The 18582-nt window shown below is 37.3% G+C and overlaps 1 protein-coding gene across 1 annotated transcript in view; it reads left to right on the top strand.

Moving 5' to 3' along the window:
* Positions 1 to 18582, top strand: part of WWC2 (WW and C2 domain containing 2) — a 339751-nt gene that overhangs the window by 301261 nt on the left and 19908 nt on the right. Inside the window, exons 17-21 of the mRNA XM_004389676.1 lie at positions 1714 to 1841; positions 3651 to 3849; positions 5337 to 5501; positions 6084 to 6176; positions 9763 to 10005. Coding sequence (XP_004389733.1) covers positions 1714 to 1841; positions 3651 to 3849; positions 5337 to 5501; positions 6084 to 6176; positions 9763 to 10005 — 828 coding nt within the window. The remainder of the gene's footprint in view (positions 1 to 1713; positions 1842 to 3650; positions 3850 to 5336; positions 5502 to 6083; positions 6177 to 9762; positions 10006 to 18582) is intronic.

The raw sequence follows: 18582 nt of genomic DNA, 5'->3' as shown, positions 1-18582 counted from the left end.
TCTTGTTCTGGAGATTGATTATAGGATCCATCCTTGTCTTATTAGAATCTACCTTTATTAACACTTCTTCCTAGACGGTACAGGGATTTTAAAGGCTTCAGCCTCACTTATTCTCTTTACTTTTTCTATGCAATTATTGTCATATATTGCAGTTACATATATTTTTTTACCCCACAAAACATTATTACTATTGTTTTATTGACAATCAATGTTCATTTAAATTTCTGCATATATTTAGCTTTCTAGGGTTATTTTATTTCTTTCTTCATTATTGTGCTTCCGTTTCGGTCATTTTCCTTCTGCCTGAAGGACTCCCTTTAGGTTTTTTTTTTTTTTTTAATCTGTTGATGTGTTTATTTCAGTTTCATTTGTGAAGGACATTTTTGCTGCCTATAGAATTCTACGTACGCAGTTATTTACTTTGAACACATTAAAAATACCATTTCTTTTGTCTTTTTGTTTCCATTGATTCTGTTGATGTTGGAGGTCAGTCTAATTGTTGATTGTTAAAGATAGGTCTTTTCTCTTACTGCCTTTAAGATTTTCTTTTTTTTTTTTTTTTAACAATTTCACTCTAATTTACCTAATGTAGTTTTTCTTTGTGTTTGTACTAATGAAATTCTCCATCTTTTCGTTAGTTTTCTTGAACATATTGATTGTAAAATTTTAAATTCCTTCTTTGATAACTCCAGTATATGGATAACCTGTCGATCTGCCTCTGTTGTCTATTTTTTTCTCTTTACTTTTGGTTATTAGGTCCTATTTCTAATGGAATGTTGGGTATTGTGTATGAGGAATTGTAGAGGCTCTGGCTGATATCTTTCTCCAGCAGGGATTTAATATTTTTCTGGCAGGCAGATTATAACATGAGTAGGTCACCTGGATCACTTGAGGGACCTAAATTCCAATTTTTATCTATCTAGGACCATGAGACAACTGAAATTATCTGCTTGCTGTTTTAGTGTCTTAGCAACCGATTTTGCTTACTTTCTCACTTCTTGTTCTGTACGTGTACTGCTTAGGAATAGCAAATGCCTATAAGGGAATATCACACAGAATATTTGCTTCACTTTGCAGTTCATTTTCTCTGACCTCTTACATGCTAACTACCTTGGTAAACCTTAACTCAGTTTTAGTCTTCCCATCCTAGTGGCACTACCACAGTTTTGAGCAGCCAAGATGTATTAAGCCTGAATGCCCCACCAGTAGAACTGACACATGTCCCCAAGGGAAAAGAGCAGTAGTGATGGTTGCCCCACCTCATTGAATTTCCCTTCTCCTTGGGATCTTGGTCCTCTAGTCCTGACTGCCTTTATTGCTGTTAAACCAAAAACCATGTTGCTGTCGAGTTGATTCTGACTGATAGCGACCATATAGGACAGGGTAGAACTGCCCCATAGGGTTTCCAAGGAGTGCCTGGTGGATTTGAACTGCTGATCTTTGAGTTATCAGCTGTAGCACTTAACCACTACACCACCAGAATTTCCTTATTGCTCTTAGTTGCCTTAAAATAGCTGGGGGGTTTTCTTTGATTTTTGTGTTTTACTTTTTTATTTTGCTTTATCCAGTTTTCATATTTGTTCTCAGCAGGAGAATTGAGTCTGATGGAAGCTTATTTTTCACAACTGGAAGTATGATTTCCCATCTGATAAATTTTTAAACAATTTCTCCAAGCATATGATGTTAAATTGCTATGTGTTTTACATTCTCCAGGATGCAGTGTCAGCCTTACTTGCAAGAACATCAGCTGAGCTGCTGGCTGTGGAACAAGAACTAGCACAAGAGGAAGAGGAAGAGGAACCAGGGCAAGAAGAAGAGCAAAGGGGTCCAAATGGAGATTGGTAATGCAGTTATTTCCTTTTGCTATTGAGAATTCAAAGAGGATGAGTTTAGTTTCTCATAAGAAACTTCCAGGGAAACTTTTTTATAGTTTCATATCTTATTTCTGGCATTATGCAAAACAGTGTGGCTTTAGAGAATGTGGATAGGAGAAAGTCTGTCCTTGAGCATCTGCAAGTTGAAGGAGGTAATGGCAAAATTAACAGGCAAAGTTAACACATTAGTAAGATTCTTTGTTCTTACTTCAGTAATTTTCAACACTATTTTCTGAGCTTTTTTTTTTCAAGTCTAGATATCTAATTTGAATGGTATGGTAGTTCTAGAGTCATAGACAAATGAAAAGACTGACTCTTTTTCTTTAAACTACCAGACATACCATTTAGTCTCTGATAAGTCAAAGCAGATATTTCTAAAACGTCTTCTAAGTAGTCATTTCTCTATTTATTACCATTTTCATCTTCCTTACTCTTTTCTGTTCTTCTCTTATCCATATCCCATCCTTAAAAAAGAAAAAAATGTTATCATAACTTTATCCAGATTCATATATGGATAAAGAGCTATCTTTCCTGGTTTGCACTGTTTTGTGTAATAACAAATTCTAGTCAGTGCTTGTTGTTGACGTATATGTATGAACCACTTAGATTAATTTTGTATGTACAGATTCTTAAGCTGTTATGTTTGAATTACTGTTAGCACATATATGCATATACATATATAGCATGTAGGTGTGTGTTTGTGTGTATGTATATGTATATATGAGTTTTTACAAATTCAGAGTAGCAAGGTAAATCATTAATACAGCCATGGTGATTTAGAAGGAACAGTTACTACAGTGATGCAGAAAGGTACAGATATACTTTGTCCTTATCAAAAGTCCTTTATTGTAAATAAAAATCACAGCATTGCAAAACAAATATATTTTAAATACTAAGCATTTCTCTTGCATGTAGAATACAACTTGTTTTACCCACATTTCAAAAAATACTTAGTCTGTATAAAAGGGATTTATGAGTCATGTTATCCATTGCTGATCTTCCCTTGTGAGCATTTCATGGCTAGGCATTTAATAGCTCATCTGTGCCAACTGTCAGTATGTCACCAATCACAATTAAAGCTCTTAGTTATCAATGGTAAGTATGCTTCATTCACAGAACATGAAAACTCAACAAAGCATGAGATGTTCTAAACCACCCTGGTACTTTACTTCTTTAAATACAGTTGATACAGATTACAAACCATATTTATATTCTGGGGCACCACTTGTAAAGTATCTGTGCCATGGATTTTGTTAAGATTACATCATGTGGCATTAAGAGTCTTCTGATACTTCAGTAGTAAATCTCCTTTTCACAAGGTTCTACCCCTAGTAGAATGCAAGCATGTCAATAAATGGATATTATTAATCCTTACGTCCCTATCTACTCTTGGCTGAGAGTCACTCCATTCTGTTGTATGATTAATTTTACAGTAATGAACAACTAATACCAACTTACATCATAGTGAGCATCAGTATTTTAACTTCACATGTGATTTTCAGAATATTTCTATTTTAACATCTGGAAATTACATCAAGTTTCATGTGTTTGTCAGTACCAAATTACAGTGGTTTTGCTACAGGTTGCTAGATAGTCAAGTGAGAATGAGACATTTGGTTAAAAGTTTTAGACAAAGAAATGTCTTGAAATCATTATATTGAATCTGTTATCCATTGCCCAGACAACAGGTTAACATGCCCACGTTGTACTTTTCTTTGTGGAGCCCCCCCGCTTGACCTGAAGTACGTTTTGTTTTATTATTTTGTTTCACCATAGGTCAACAAGGCTAAGAGAGGCTTCTGATGAAATTGTGACGGAAGAAGGGACTGAAGCTAAATTGCCAGAGGGTAGTAGCTGTACAGGAGACTTAAATTCAAAAACGAGTGTGTCTGAGATGAATGAAGACAAGAATAGGAAAGAAAATGACGGTGCCAAAGACCCTGGGATTCTGTCACCCGCTGAAGTGCCCACCCTGGTGATTGTTTTCACATGTACTCTCCTAAAACACATCTATAGGCAGCATGTAGTCTGAGGAGGTGCTTATCTCTTTAGTATAATTCAGTGTTAGATATTTGTCCCAAAAGCTGATTATGAAAGGCCATTTGTGGCAATGGACAGTAAGAAGCATTGTAAATGCTTTAAAATTTTAAACAAGCCCAAATACTAGTTCTCCAATTACATTTCATATAAGAAGAGAAATAGCGCTCCTTTAGATTGCTGTAAATATTCTATGAATATTAAAAATATTTTCTGCATTTCCTAGACAACACCATGATGACTACTTAATTGTACCAAGTTTCAATAAATACTGTAATTTATTTAAGTTTCAAACATGAAGTAAACATTTAAAGTTCCTTTTGGTCGGATGGTGTTCTGACTGAAATCTCTTCTGGAAGGCAGCAGATGACTTGGGTAAGGCAGGTGCCAACTAAGATATTAAGCAGATAACTCTGCTAGTTGAGTGAGAGGCATGTTGAGACTTCCATTCCCAGCGTGGGGAGAGCATTTTTAATCTTTGAGGACACTGGCATGCTTGGGATGTTGGTAATAGAGTTTAGAAAATTCCAATTCTTTTTCCTGAGAAAAAAGAATATTTTACCCTTACTGAGGACTTCCTTTTACAAAGGCGTGTGAGAAACAGGTTTGGAATCAGGCTCAACTATGATCAAAAATAGACATCTGCCTGTGCCTTCTGAGTTTGTAATTTGAGAAACTTCCTTTTTTACTTAAATTTTATTTTTTGTTACATTTCCAAAGATCCAATAAAAATCTAAACTCTGCTTCATAGCAGTTATACATTCATATATGCATGATTACATATTCTATTTGAATCTGCAACTTTTTAGTATATTTCCGTTTTCTTAGATTTAATTACGGAAACCCTGGTGGGATAGTGGTTAAGAGCTATGGCTGCTAACCAAAAGGTCGGCTGTTCAAATCCACCAGGTGCTCCTTGGAAACCCCATGGTGGGGGCAGTTCTGCTCTGTCCAGTACGGTCACTATGAGTCAGAATCAACTCGATGGCAATGAGTTTTTTTTTATATTTAATTACTTTTATCCTTTATTCTGAAAAAAACTAATCGAAAAGTTGAATAATGTTTAATGATGAAATATTCCCAAATAGGATTTTTTTATAGAACAACATTTACACTTTGTAAATCTATAGCTTTATTTTTAGGTCTAGTCTATTGGAGGTGGCACCTACATTTTGGGTAGTGTTGTGGGACAAATGTTATCCTACCTACTGTGGGTAACTTCTGAGAACTCTGTAGAAAATCATTCTTCTCAGTTTCCCATCAGAAATACCATGTTTTATAGTACGAAGCCTTTCTCTCAGAAGTGGCCTTAGTGCTAGATGGGTCTCTATTGTAAGATTAGCTATTTCTTTGTTACTTAGAAGAAATGAGCATAAATGTATGCACATCTCTCCACTCCTGAAAAACTAATAACTTCTCTTGTAGGTTGATAAAGAGACAAATACTGATGAAGCAGTTAATGACAGTGTGGCGGTTCGCCCCAAAGACTGCAGCGGCCTGAGCTCTCGCCAACATCCCTTTGTGAGGAGCAGTGTGATAGTGCGCTCACAGACCTTTTCTCCAGGAGAGCGGAGCCAGTATATCTGCAGGGTGAGGCAGACAGCACGCATAACGAGACGCCAGGAACTGTAGTTGCTTCCCTTCCTGCTAGTGAGGAGCCTGTTAATGACAAAGACCATACAGAGAAACTTTAAATTCTGCCTACCTGCTAGAAATGCTACAGAATATATATATCACACTCTAATGGTTCTATGTAGTGTTTTTTTTTTTCCCCCAAATTTAATGTCTTATTGGTTCTAGTGCCATTTATTTGGCAAAATAATGAAATTTAAAGATCTGACCAAGTATACTTCTTTGGACTTAAGTCTTTTTTAGAATGTTGCTTATCAGCTAAAAATTCAAAGAGTAACTTTATTTCAAAAAATGTATAATTATCTTAACACATGACTTCAGATATCTGCTGCCAAAAGTATAGTTTCTAACAATCTTTTTTAAGAATAGCATAGAAAGAGGAAAACTTTTACTTGTCTTAGAGGATTTTCTTAAAGTAGCAAACTCATATTATCACTACCTGCTTATTTGATAAACTTCTCAATTCAAAACTTACATTCTGTTATGTGGTTTTTTTTTTTTTTGTTTTTTTTTTTTTTTTTTTTTATCCTTTGTTGACAGTTAAGTCGGAGTGACAGTGACAGTTCAACTCTGGCTAAAAAGTCACTCTTTGTGAGAAACTCCAGCGAACGGCGCAGTTTGAGGGTTAAAAGGGTATGTATTCCCTCAGTAACATCCCGCTCTTCTAGACCAGTCCAGAATCATGAATTGTGAGACATAAATACTAGGACTGTTGAATGTCAGTGCTCCATGCTCAGGTTGTTGAATTAAGCTATTGTGATTTACACAGACTCAAACGTTTTGTCAGTTTTAGAGAGAGAAAAAAGATGTGCTTGAGACCATTCATTCACCACTGGTTTGGAACCTGTGATAATTAAGGCTGGAAATTTAGTTTGTTTACTTACCAATAGCAGAAATACTAATGGAAAAGTTATTTGTTTACTATTATTAATTCCAGTATAAAATGAGTTGTTTACTAAGTACAGAGTACTGTGTGCAAAACTCTGTAGATGACCAAGTCACTGCCTTCAGAAGTTTGCAGTATGGAAGAGAGAATCAGAGGCACACATTGGACGATTAAAAGCGTGGTGGGATATAAGAAGGGAATGAACCCATCTGGTTGGGAGAGTCAGGAAAGGCTTCTTGTGGCAGGCCTGTGACTTTGGTGCTTAATTAAGTTTCAAAAGAAAATGGTTGCTTTTGTTGGGGAGTGAGGGGGGATGCTGGGTGCCGACAGTAGGTATCATGGAATAACACAGGGGCAGGGAAACACGTTTGGAGGTGAGATGTGATCAGGCTCAGCTGAGCTCAGGCACTGTGCAGGGAAGATTGGGAGGGAGGAGTGGAAAGATAAGTTAGAGTCATGGTCTTCACCACTGACTCTGGTTGCATGCCACTATGTGCAAAGTGCTAGCTGCATGACTAGGCACTGTTCGGTTCCCTGGTTCAACTTCTTGGTAACTTGGTAGTAGTAAAAACACATTTCTTTTTTTGTTAACTATAACTGTAAGATAGATAATGCTGCATTTATTTAGCATTCAAGCGTTCTTATGAAATTTTAAGGTGACCTTTTCAGATGAACAAACCTTATCTTCTAAAAGCACCTAAATTTCCATCATTTTGGATGAAAACGCCTCTCAACTCGTTATGTAGGTCACATGCCTTCTTAAACAGCATGTTCTTTTAGAGGGTGGCAGGACTCTTCAAAGAAATTTTAACCTGGAAGTGTTTATGAAATGAGTGGAGCTGGAAAAAGGTTAGATTATTGAAAAACTTAGTTATTAGAACTACTTGAGTCTGACAAAGGTTAATCCTGAAACGATGTATAGAATAATTTTTTTTTTTTTTTTTCCTGAGTGGTTTTTAAAGTAGACAGATATGTGGTTTGGTAGAAATGAGTAGGGAATGATGTTCTGATTTAGGAGTTATAACTGAAAAAGGAGGAGCCCTGGTGGCACAGTGGTTGAGAGCTCAGCTGCTAACCAAAAGGTTGGCAGTTCAAATCCACCAGGCACTCCTTGGAAACCTTATGGGGCAGTTCTACTCTGTGTTATAGGGTTACTATGAGTAAGAACCAACTCGACGGCACCCAACAACAACAACAACTGAAAAAAGTATAAAGGTGTAAGAGAACAAAAGCCTCTGCAAAGATCAGTAGAAGGTTTACCTGACTGGAAAAGAGAAGTGCCAGGGATATGAGTTAGTAGGTGAGAGAGTACCCATTGGCAGTGGTGTTGGAGCCTGCTCATAGCAGCTTGTGAGAGCCAATTGATGGTGCATATTTTCCCAACTCCACATTCAAGTGATCACATTGATAGCTTGAAAATGGTTGCAGTGGAAGTATTTACACCATAGAAATTGGCAAATCTTACAAATCAGTGCTTTTCCGCCTCCAAGAGCCAGTTGTTAACCATTTACCAGCATCCCACTGCACATTTGAGTCCTTGTAAGGTCTCCATGTGCAGCACAACTACGAAGGATTTCTGGTTCTGAAAAATGAGAAATAAAATCAAAGAGAATGTTTGACTAAATGATTCTTGCTGTGTATAGAGTTTGTTAGAAAGGGCAAAGGTTGAATAAAGGGAACCTAATAAGACTAGGAACCCTGGTAGCGCAGTGGTTAAGTGCTCAGCTGCTAACTAAAACATCAGAGGTTCAAACTCGCGAGTCACTCCACGGGAGAAAGATGTGGTAGTTCATGAAGATTTACAGCCTTGGAAACCCTAGGGGGCAGTTCTACTCTCTCCTCTTGGGTTGCTATGCGTCGGAATCAACTCAATGGCAACGGGTAATAAGAACGTTGCAGAAGGCTAGCACATAGGTTTTTAGTGAATGTGCAATATATATTGGACTGGACAGAGGACTAGGAAGAGGCATTAAAAGCTATTCCGACTTGGTCTAAGGCTGTGAAATAAGAGAGACGGACAGGCCCTCTCCCATCTGTCATGGACACCACCATTGTTCTAGATCTTCAAAGTAGAATACTTGTCAAGTTTGAGTTCCTCCTCTCTTATAGCAAATAGTACTAGTTCTTATTAGTAATCTCTTATTTTCCATTCCCACTGCCAACATTCTAGGCAAGAAATACCCTCCTTGTTCCCCTCTGTTTATGCAGTCTAACCCAAGCCAAAAAACTAAACTCGTTGTCATCGAGTAGATTCTGACTCATAGCAACCCTGTAGGACAGAGGAGAACTGCCCCATAGGGTTTCCACGGAGCAGCTGGTGGATTTGAACTGCCGGCCTTTTGGTTAGCAGCCAAACTCTTAACCACTGCCCTACCAGGGCAGTCTGACCCAGCCTAGTTTAAATTCCTTTTTTCCAGTAGTGAGTCTGACCCAGCCCTAAATGATCTCTCCCTTCTCTGACTTTCTGTGGCACTTACAGGCACTACTTCACAGCTTACTGTTGGTTACTGTGATTATACTATTCTGTAATTGAAGTCCTCAAGGTCAGAGATTGTCTTATCTTTCTAGTGTTTTGCCTGCAAACCCCCAGCAGATGTTTATTCATACATATTCAATAATTATTTCTTGATAAATGGATAAGATTGGCATCAGTGAGTCAGTGGTAGAAGTAGATTTCAGATAATGTGGAATCTAAGAATGAGTTGAAACTGAAGCATATTGATCACAGAAGAGAGTCAAAATCTAACCCTGTTGACCAGCTACATTCAGGCTGGCATGAGGGCATAAGCTGTGGGGATAAAGTTATCATGTATCCTGAAATGGAGGAAATATAAGTTTCTAGAAATTCATTTGCTTTTCACATAGGGCCAGCTTTGTGTAGTGAATTGGTCAGACTAAGCTAGGCTCTACTGTGGTAACTAACAACTCTAAAATCTCAGTGGCTTAGAACAACACAAGTTTGTTTCTTGCTTAGCTACTTGTTCATTGCAGGTTGGCTGGATGCTCTCCTCCTTGTTATTCTCAGTCAGGACCCAGGCAGAGGGAGCCTCCATCTCTGGAGCCTTCTGATCCTGGAATAGGAACGGCAACTAGGCAGATCTCACACAGGGCTTGAAAGGCTTCTGCCTGGAAGTTACACACGTCATTCTCACTCAGCCTCCATTGGCCAAAGCAAGTCTCTAGGCCAGCCATGGAAGCAGGGAAGTGCAATCCTGTTATGTGCCAGGAAGAAGGAAAAACAGAACATTGGTGATCAGTGCTAATGACTGCCAACATCATAAAGGTGTTTTGATGTTGTTCTTGATTTTTTTGTTTCATTTTCTAACTGTCCAGACTGTTTGCCAGCCAGTCCTTAGAAGAACAGCACAGGAATGCCCAGTGCGTACATCTCTAGACTTAGAACTGGATCTTCAGGCATCTCTGACCCGACAGAGTCGACTCAATGATGAGCTACAGGCCCTGAGGGGCTTGCGGCAAAAGCTGGAGGAACTGAAAGCTCAAGGAGAGACTGACCTCCCACGGGGTGTGCTGGAGGATGAGAGGTTCCGGAAGCTTCTGAAACAAGCCGAGAAGCAGGTACAGACCTTGACATCTCTACTTTCTCTGAAGGCGTACAGAGAGTTAATCTTTTTTAAAGCATGTCATGTAGAAGGTACCCAACTTACACCTCAAGCAAAAGTCTTCCAATCCTTTTTCTAGAACTTTGAACACATTTTGCCATTGTTATAGGCCTTTTTTAAACTCAGAATATTGGTAAAAGAATAACATTGCCACGCAGCAAGATGCAGTTACTGGTCCCCCACCTCCACCCTACCCCACACCTGGAGCTTTGGTGGCCACTGGCCTCCTGACAGGAAGGGAACATGGCAACGAAGGGAAGTGGTTGTCTTAATTTCTCCTCAGCATTTTTTTTGTCCCAACATAAGACTTGGTAAATGAATACAATACAACTTTTAACATAAATGATGAATTTCGTTTGGATTTTCTGTGAGTAACTCTTTAAGGATGCATTAAACACATCAGTTGTGAAGGTATTGCTGATTTTAATGCTCCTAAATGTTCACATTTTTCTTACCTTCAAGAAAGATTGCACTTCAAATATTGGTGTTCTCCCTGGCCTTTCACCACACAAAACGACTGTAACAATAGAATGAAATCACTGGTGCTGTTTAATATGATTTTTGTTTTTTTCAGGGAACATTTCTATTCTGCAACTTAAATATTATTGAAAATTTTAAAAACTTGCATATTTATGAAATATATTTTTTCTCAAGATTAGAATTTATAGTTTGGTATAGGAATGTGTGTTCACATCCATATGTAATATACAAATAGAATTTTTCATATAGCTGGAATATTACAAATGCCAAAGCATTATATGCTTTCAGTCCTTCCGGATGAAAATCTGAAATGGATTACACATTTCCTTAAATTAATAGAAAATCTTGTCCATAATATAAACTTCATTTTGGGTCAAAATTGTCTTTTGATCGTGTAGTATATGGTGCTATAGGAAAATTTTGAGTTATTTTGCTAACTAGCACCACTAATCCTAGTTGGAACTCAGAAATGTAATGAATACATTTTAAGAAACTAATACCAATAATTTTTAAAGGAAGTTTAAGCAAAAAATGTATTAGATATCTGTATTATATCCCACCTCTTAGAAAGAAACCTTTGCATGCTAGGAACTTGGTAAATGTTTATTCAATTGTGGAGTTGGATTGGAGGCCTGATGTTTGACACTAGGGAGAATACAAAGATTTTTAGACACCGTCTTGTCCTCAGAGAGCTTGATGTGTTGAAGGAGATAAGCCAGACACACCAAACCATGTCCACTAGTGAAATCACTTCCTGGTGAGATCAGGAGAGGCTTCATGTAGGAAGTGGCACTTAGACTGGTTTTGAAAAACGGGTAGTGGAACTTCCTCCCAGGCATGGAGCACTACGTTAGCAAAGGTGCATGGGAGCCCCAGACAGTACAGGACCTATGGACAAGAGCCTGCAGGAGAGGGGTGCCCATGCCTGGGCTGTCTTTCACAAGATAGAAGATTGAGCTAAAATGGAAATGACCCACTCTTTTTTTTTGTAACCTCAATAATAATACATCATTTTCACACTCTTGGGTTTTTTAATTCAACATTAGCAATAGCTTCAAACTCTTGGTTGACTTTGACCCACTTTAATATCATGGAGAAACGTTACAATCTTTTGATTGAAATTTTACAACTAGACATATAAACACAACTTTGCATCTTTGGGTTTGTTTGTTTCTAGTTTGTCATGATATGAAATTCCTAGTCCCTATGTGTCAATAATTATAGAAACTTTGGTATTTACTTTTTTGCACTTAATATCATATTGATAAGATTGATCCATAAATTGGTCATTATTATAGTTTATCTAATCTCTGTTGTGTAGGGAGAAGTGCAATAAAGCAAAACGTTGGCTCTTTAAAAAAAAAAAAAAAAGACAAATCTCTGGTAAGACTGATGAAAAGAAAATACAAATAAACTACTATAAAAGTAGACAGAAATACAGATAAATTTGAGATTTTAAAGATAATTGAATACTATCAAAAATACCCACAATTTGGGCAAATATCTAGGAAAATATAAAATATTAGAACTGATAAAAGAAGGGGAGAAAGACTGAAAATCGTATAACTCTTAAAGAAATGGAAGCAGTGATTAAAAATCTGTCTACAAATAAAACAAAGTTTAGATGTTTTATAGGCAAGTTAAGCAGCCCTGGTGACAATAGTTAAGCACTCAGCTGCTGATTCTGGAAGTCGCATCCAATCAAATCAGTATTTTTTAGGGACCTTGTATAAAACAGTTTTATACATGAACCTCAACTCTTCTGACAAACTATTCTGAAACGGGAGCTTTATGCAATTCTGTTACGGGCATTCCTGCACGATGTTCACAGTCATAATCTAAGAAAATAATGACAGTGACATGGAGAAAGTGGCCAGTTCACAAGTACAAGATGCCAAGATCCCTGACTTCCCTTGCTTGTGTGTGTGTGTGTTTGTGTGTGTTTCCATACCTGTCATAACATTCTTAGTGACAGAAATAATTGTAGGAATATCTGGCAGATTTTCCAGACATAATATGAAGTTGAACTAAATTCCCTTGTGAGTGAACTCTTTGAAAAACAGTCATGGCTGCCATTCAGTGCAGCCATTTATGTGACGTGGGTGCTGTTTTCCCCTTTCATCTCTTAATTATTAGCATTTTGATTGTCTCTATTGGAAATCATCATCTAAAAAGTAGATGCTGACTGGATTATGTGGCTGATGCGCTGTTACTTCCTGTGCCTACCTCAGAGCCAACACTTCCATAAGGATGAAACCATAAGTATGTGGGGTTTTTAATCCTTTAAAATCACAGCACAGTACAATGCACTTCTGTGTAAAGTTGAATGTAGATGCCTTCCCAGTAGTTAACTTTATGCCACATTGGATGCATTTTGCTCACAGAACAGGCATTCTATGGCCCACATGGTAGCACTAATTTAGATAAGGCTACTTGAGCTCCAAACTGTCCAGAATATTTCAAAAATCATGCACCTTTCCAATTTGGATCAAGAATACAAAGACTCAAGGGCCGAGATCTGCTAGTCTTGTCCAATTCAGGATATAAGCAAGTTTTGTTCCAGGATTTGAAAGTGTCTTAAGAAGAGTGACAGCTTAGAGTTCTTTTTTTGTAAAACAGTGCTTTATTTTTAGATTAATTTGCAGTTGTTTAGTTGTAAATGGAAACCACTTACACATAATTCTGGCCTCCTAATAAACTTTTACTAATGATTATGTCATCCTTACGTAAGTTGCATTGATGATTTTGGTTAGATCTTAATAGAACATTTATGACTGTATAATCTGATTAACCAGCTCTTAGTTGATTCCACAATCAGCTTGTACACCAAGATGATGAGGTAGAAGAGCTGAAGAAAATTTCTCTTGTGATTGTGTCTGAGGCCAGGGCTCATATTCTACTGCTTCATTAAGGGTCTGCAGCCCAGGGAGCAGAGCAGCAGGGAAGGAGATGGCCACAAAGGATGTTACTTCTCACCTGCAGGCCCAGCCCCCTGGAAGCCATGTAAATTGTGTCTCACAGTAGTCCTAACGTGACTTTACGTAAATCACCTGACCTTTCTGCAGGTCAGGGTCCCATCATGAAAACTGAAATTTAATCATACTCTTCCAGAGGGCATAAAAAGTGACGTCCAATTCTCATGAACCAGGCAGAGGCAGCTTACCATGACTTGGGGTGAGAAGGGGAGAGGCATGCCTTGGGAGGACTGGTGTTTTTCCAAAGGTAATTAATAGTGGTTTCATAGCAGAAATTTCTTTTTCTCAAAGTGTTTGCCTGTTAAAATGCCAAGGTTCTATGGTACTAGACATTTTCTAAAGCTGAAAATAATACAGATGTTAACATTTTGAAAAGTTAGAATCTGCTGAGAAAATTATGTGTCAAATATGTTAACACACCTCACTCAACAAAATAAATCCTAATGATTACAACTTAGTACTCATCAATGAGCATTAACATCCTACATAGGTGCTTACTATTGATTATTAACAGCTAATTCAGTGATAAATTTTGGCATACAGATTTCCTGAGAAAGATATATATACAAACACAGAGACTAGTATTCAGTAAAGTGCATTTTTGTTCAGCCTGAAAAGAAATATCTTTGTGTGTTCTATGGTCAGTCTTATTTAGTGTAAAACAAAGCCAAGTTTCAAAGTAATTTTGTAATCCCCACAAAAATGCTGGTAGTTGGAAAATATCAGCATCCATCGGGCTACTTAGATGGACTATCTTAGTAACTCTCTACAGGGGATACAGTAGACCATCACAATTCCATTCATGGGAAAGGCGACTAAAGACAGAGAACAGGGCCCACCAGGAGCCTGTCAATTTGCTCATCCAATAAAATAGAATTTCTTTGAAAACTGGGTCAGATTTTCTTATCTAGATATATCCAGCATGTAGTTTCCTTCTCTGCCTTTTTCCTGATTTATCCATGGGATAAGTTACCAAGAATTATAATAGCAGCAATGTTTTAATATAATTATTAATTTACTAATTTGAAACATCAGATTGTGGTAGAGATTATTTCTTTGTGTTTACTAAATCCTTACTTGCACCTAATGGAAAATCATCTATTTATTGAAGATAGGACTTCAGAAACTAACTAAAATGTCATGTTTGCCCCCTTTGAACTTGATATACGTACATTCAGAAGCTCCAAGTAACAGCTTAACTATCCCATCAGTTACAGAATAACCGAGAAGAATCATTACTAAACGAATATAGGCTGCTTTTATGGACCAAATCTTTCAAAATGGAGAGAGGAACAAGAGGCAATAAAATATATCTGGAAAGGGAATCCTTTGTGGTGAAATAATGGAAGTTACTGTAGCTTTACATAAAATGGTGTGATTATAAGTGGTGAATAAATAATTTTTATTTGCTAAAAGGGCCATGGCATTTTTATTTTTAAATTTAAATTTAGTATACTTTTGCTTTGAGAATAATTTAAAACTTAAAAAAAACTCTTTAAATTAAAATAGTAGTACACATTTATGGAAGAAGTGACCCTAATCCCACCTAAACTTTTCCAAAAAATAGAAGAAGAGGGAACACTTCCTAACTTAATCTCTGAGGTGAGCATTACCCTGATACCAAAGCCAGATAAGGACACCACAGGAGAAATATAGACAATATCCCTGATGAACATAGATGTAAAATACTTAACAAAATACTAGCAAACCAAATTCAAAACATATTAAAAGGATTATACAGTATGATCAAGTGGGATTTATCCCAAGAATACAAGAGTGGTTCAACATTAGAAAATCAATCAATCACTTTAATAAAATAAACAAGAAGAACCACTCGATCATCTCAGTCAATGCAGAAAAGGCATTTGACAAAATTCATTCTTTCATAATAAAAGATTCAACAAGAAAGCTATTAGAACTAATTAATGAATACTGCAAAGTGGCAGGGTACAAGGTCAAAATGCAAAAATCAGTTGGGTTTCTAGATGTCATCAATGACCAAGATGAAAAGAAAATTAAGGAAACATTACCATTTATAATAGCATCTAAAAGAATAAAGTACTTAGGAATAAATTTAACCAGGTGTCTTAGTCATCTAGTGCTGCTATAACAGAAGTACCACAAATGGATGGCTTTAGCAAAGAGAAGTTTATTCTCTCACAGTCCAGTAAGCTACAAGTCCAAATTCAGGGCATCAGCTCCAGGGGAACGCTTTCTCTGTCGGCTCTGGAGGAAGGTCGGTATCGTCAGTTTTCCTTTGGGAGCTTCTCTGTGCAGGAACCTCAGGTCCAAAGGACGTGCTCTGCTCCCTGCACTGCCTTTTTGGTGGTATGAGGTTCCCATGGGTCTCTCCTCACTTCTCTTTTATATTTCAAAAGAGATTGGCTTAAGACACTGTCTAATCTTGTAGACCTCATCAGTATAACTGCCGCTAATCTATCTTATTACATCATAGTGATAGAGTTTACAACATGTAAGGAACCACATCAGATTTCAAAATGGTACACAATCATACCATACTGGGAATCATGACCCAGCCAAGTTGACAGATATATCTGGGGGACACAATTCAATCTATGACACCAGGTGAAATACTTGTACACAGAAAATTATAAAACATTACTAAATATTCTTCTCCATATAACAAGACAACCTAAAAAAAAATGGAAGGACATTTCATGTTCATGGATTGTAAGGCTTAATATAGTTAAGATGTCAGTCAGTACTACCCAAAGCAATCTATAGATTCAATGCAATCCCCATCCAAATTCCAACAGCCTTCTTTGAGAAACGGAAAAGCAAGGAACATTGAATATAGCTAAAGCAATCTTGAAGAATAAAATAGAAGAACTCACACTTTCTGATTTCAAAACATACTACAGAGCTACAGTAATTAAAACAGCACAGTACTGATATAATAGACCAATGAGATAGAATTAAAAGTCCAGTAATAAATCCATACATCTATGGTCAACTGATTTTCAAATGCTAAATCCATTCATAGGGGAAGGAAGAGTCTCTTCAATAAATGGTGCTGGGAAAATTGGTTTTCCATATGCAGAAGAATCAGTCAGGATTCATGCCTCACACTGTACACAAAAACCAACTGAAAGTGGATCAAGGACCTAAATGTGAAAACTAAAATCATAGAATTCTTAGAAGAAAATGTAGGGGCAAGGCTTTGGGACCTAGTGTTTAATGATAGATTATTAGATATGATAAAAGCTCAAGCAGCAAAAGACAGAATATATAGATGGGACCTCATAAAAATTAAATACTTTTATACATTAAAGAATTTTATCAACAGTGAAAAGACAACCTACAGACTGGGAGGAAATTTTGGGGAACTATATATCAGATAAAGGCCCAATAGCCAAAATATATAAATAAAACTTCTTCCACTTAACAACAAAAGGACAACACAATCAAAAAATGGGCAAAGGGCTTGGGTAGACATTTTACCAAAGAGATTATTCAAATGGCCGACAAGCACATGAAAAAATGCTCGATGTCATTAGCCATTAAACCAAAACCCAAACCAGTTGCCGTTGAGTCAATTTCGACTCACAGTGACCCTGTAGGACAGAGTAGAACTGCCCCATAGGGTTTCCAAGGAGTGCCTGGTAGATCTGAACTGCCGACCTTTTGGTAAGCAGTTGAACTCTTAACCACTATGCCACCAGGGTTTCCATGAGCCATTAGGGAAATGCAAATCAAAACCACAATGAGATATTACTTCATCCCTGTTAGAATGTCAATGACCAAAAAAAAAAAGGAAACAAGATGTGTTGGTAAGGTTGTGGAAAAAGCGGAACCCTTATCCATTGCTGGTAGGAATATAAAATGGTACAGCCACTGTGGAAAACAGCCTGGCGGTTCCTCCAAAAGTTGAACATAGAACTACCGTATGACCTAGCAATTCCACTCTTAGGTATATTCCCAAGAGACTTGAAAGCAGCCACACAAACTGACATATATATGTACTCCAGCGTTCATTGCAGTGCTATTCACAATAGCCAAAAGGTGAAAACAACCAAAATGTCTACCAACAGATGAAGGGGTAAACAAAATGTGGTGTATATATATATATGCAATGAAATATTATGCAGCCATAAAGAGAAATGAAGTTCTCATGCATGCCACAGCATGGATGAACCTTAAAAGTGTTATGCTGAGTGAAATAAGTCAGTCACAAAAGGACAAATATTGTATGATCTCATTTACATGAAGTAAGTAAATATATACAAACCGAATGATTACCAAGGCAGGAGGGAGGGATGGAGGGAGGGAGGGAGAAAGGGGAAGTTTTGTTTTGGGGATATTGAGTTTATATGTTAAAAGTGGTAGACTATTTTGGAAAAGGATAGCGATGATGGTGGCACAACATGAAAAATGTAATCAGTATCATTTAATCGTAAATATGGGAGTTGTTGTGGCAAATGTTCTGGTGTCTATATTTTTACCACAATAAAAAAAATTGGGAAAAGAAGATAACACATGCTTATTGTAACAAATGCAATAATGCAGAGCTGTAGAAAATACAAGTCCCTCCTGTAGTCCCATTCCCAAGAGGTGATTACTCTTGACAGCTGGTGTATGTCCTTCCAACTTTTTTGTGTGCCTTGTGTGTGTGTGTGTGTGTAATTGGAACAGTTTGCACTTGGCTGCTAACCAAAATGTTGGCAGTTTGATTCTACCCAGTGGCACTATGAAAGAAAGGCCTGGCAGTCTACTTCCGTAAGATTACAGCCATTGAAAACCCTATGGAGTGCAGTTGGTCTCTCAGACACATGGGATTGCTATGAGTCAGAATTGACTAAATGGCAATGGATTTATTCTTACACAAGTAGATTGCCAGACCTTTCTAACAAAAGCAATTGGCTTTTTCAAGCCTTAGAGAATCCCAGTTATGGGATTGTCCATCAACTCAGATTGTGGGCTGCAGGCTGCCACCCTTAGCAAAACTGTTTTCCCTTCCATCTCTCTCTTTTTTTTTTTTTTTTAATATTTTATTGTACTTCAGGTGAAGGCTTACAGAACAGATAGTTTCTCATGTAACAGTAACACACATGCTGTTT

The sequence above is a fragment of the Trichechus manatus genome, unplaced genomic scaffold (assembly GCF_000243295.1).
Source record: "Trichechus manatus latirostris isolate Lorelei unplaced genomic scaffold, TriManLat1.0 scaffold00254, whole genome shotgun sequence".
NCBI lineage: Eukaryota > Metazoa > Chordata > Mammalia > Sirenia > Trichechidae > Trichechus > Trichechus manatus.
This window is presented reverse-complemented; position numbering and strand designations above follow the sequence as displayed.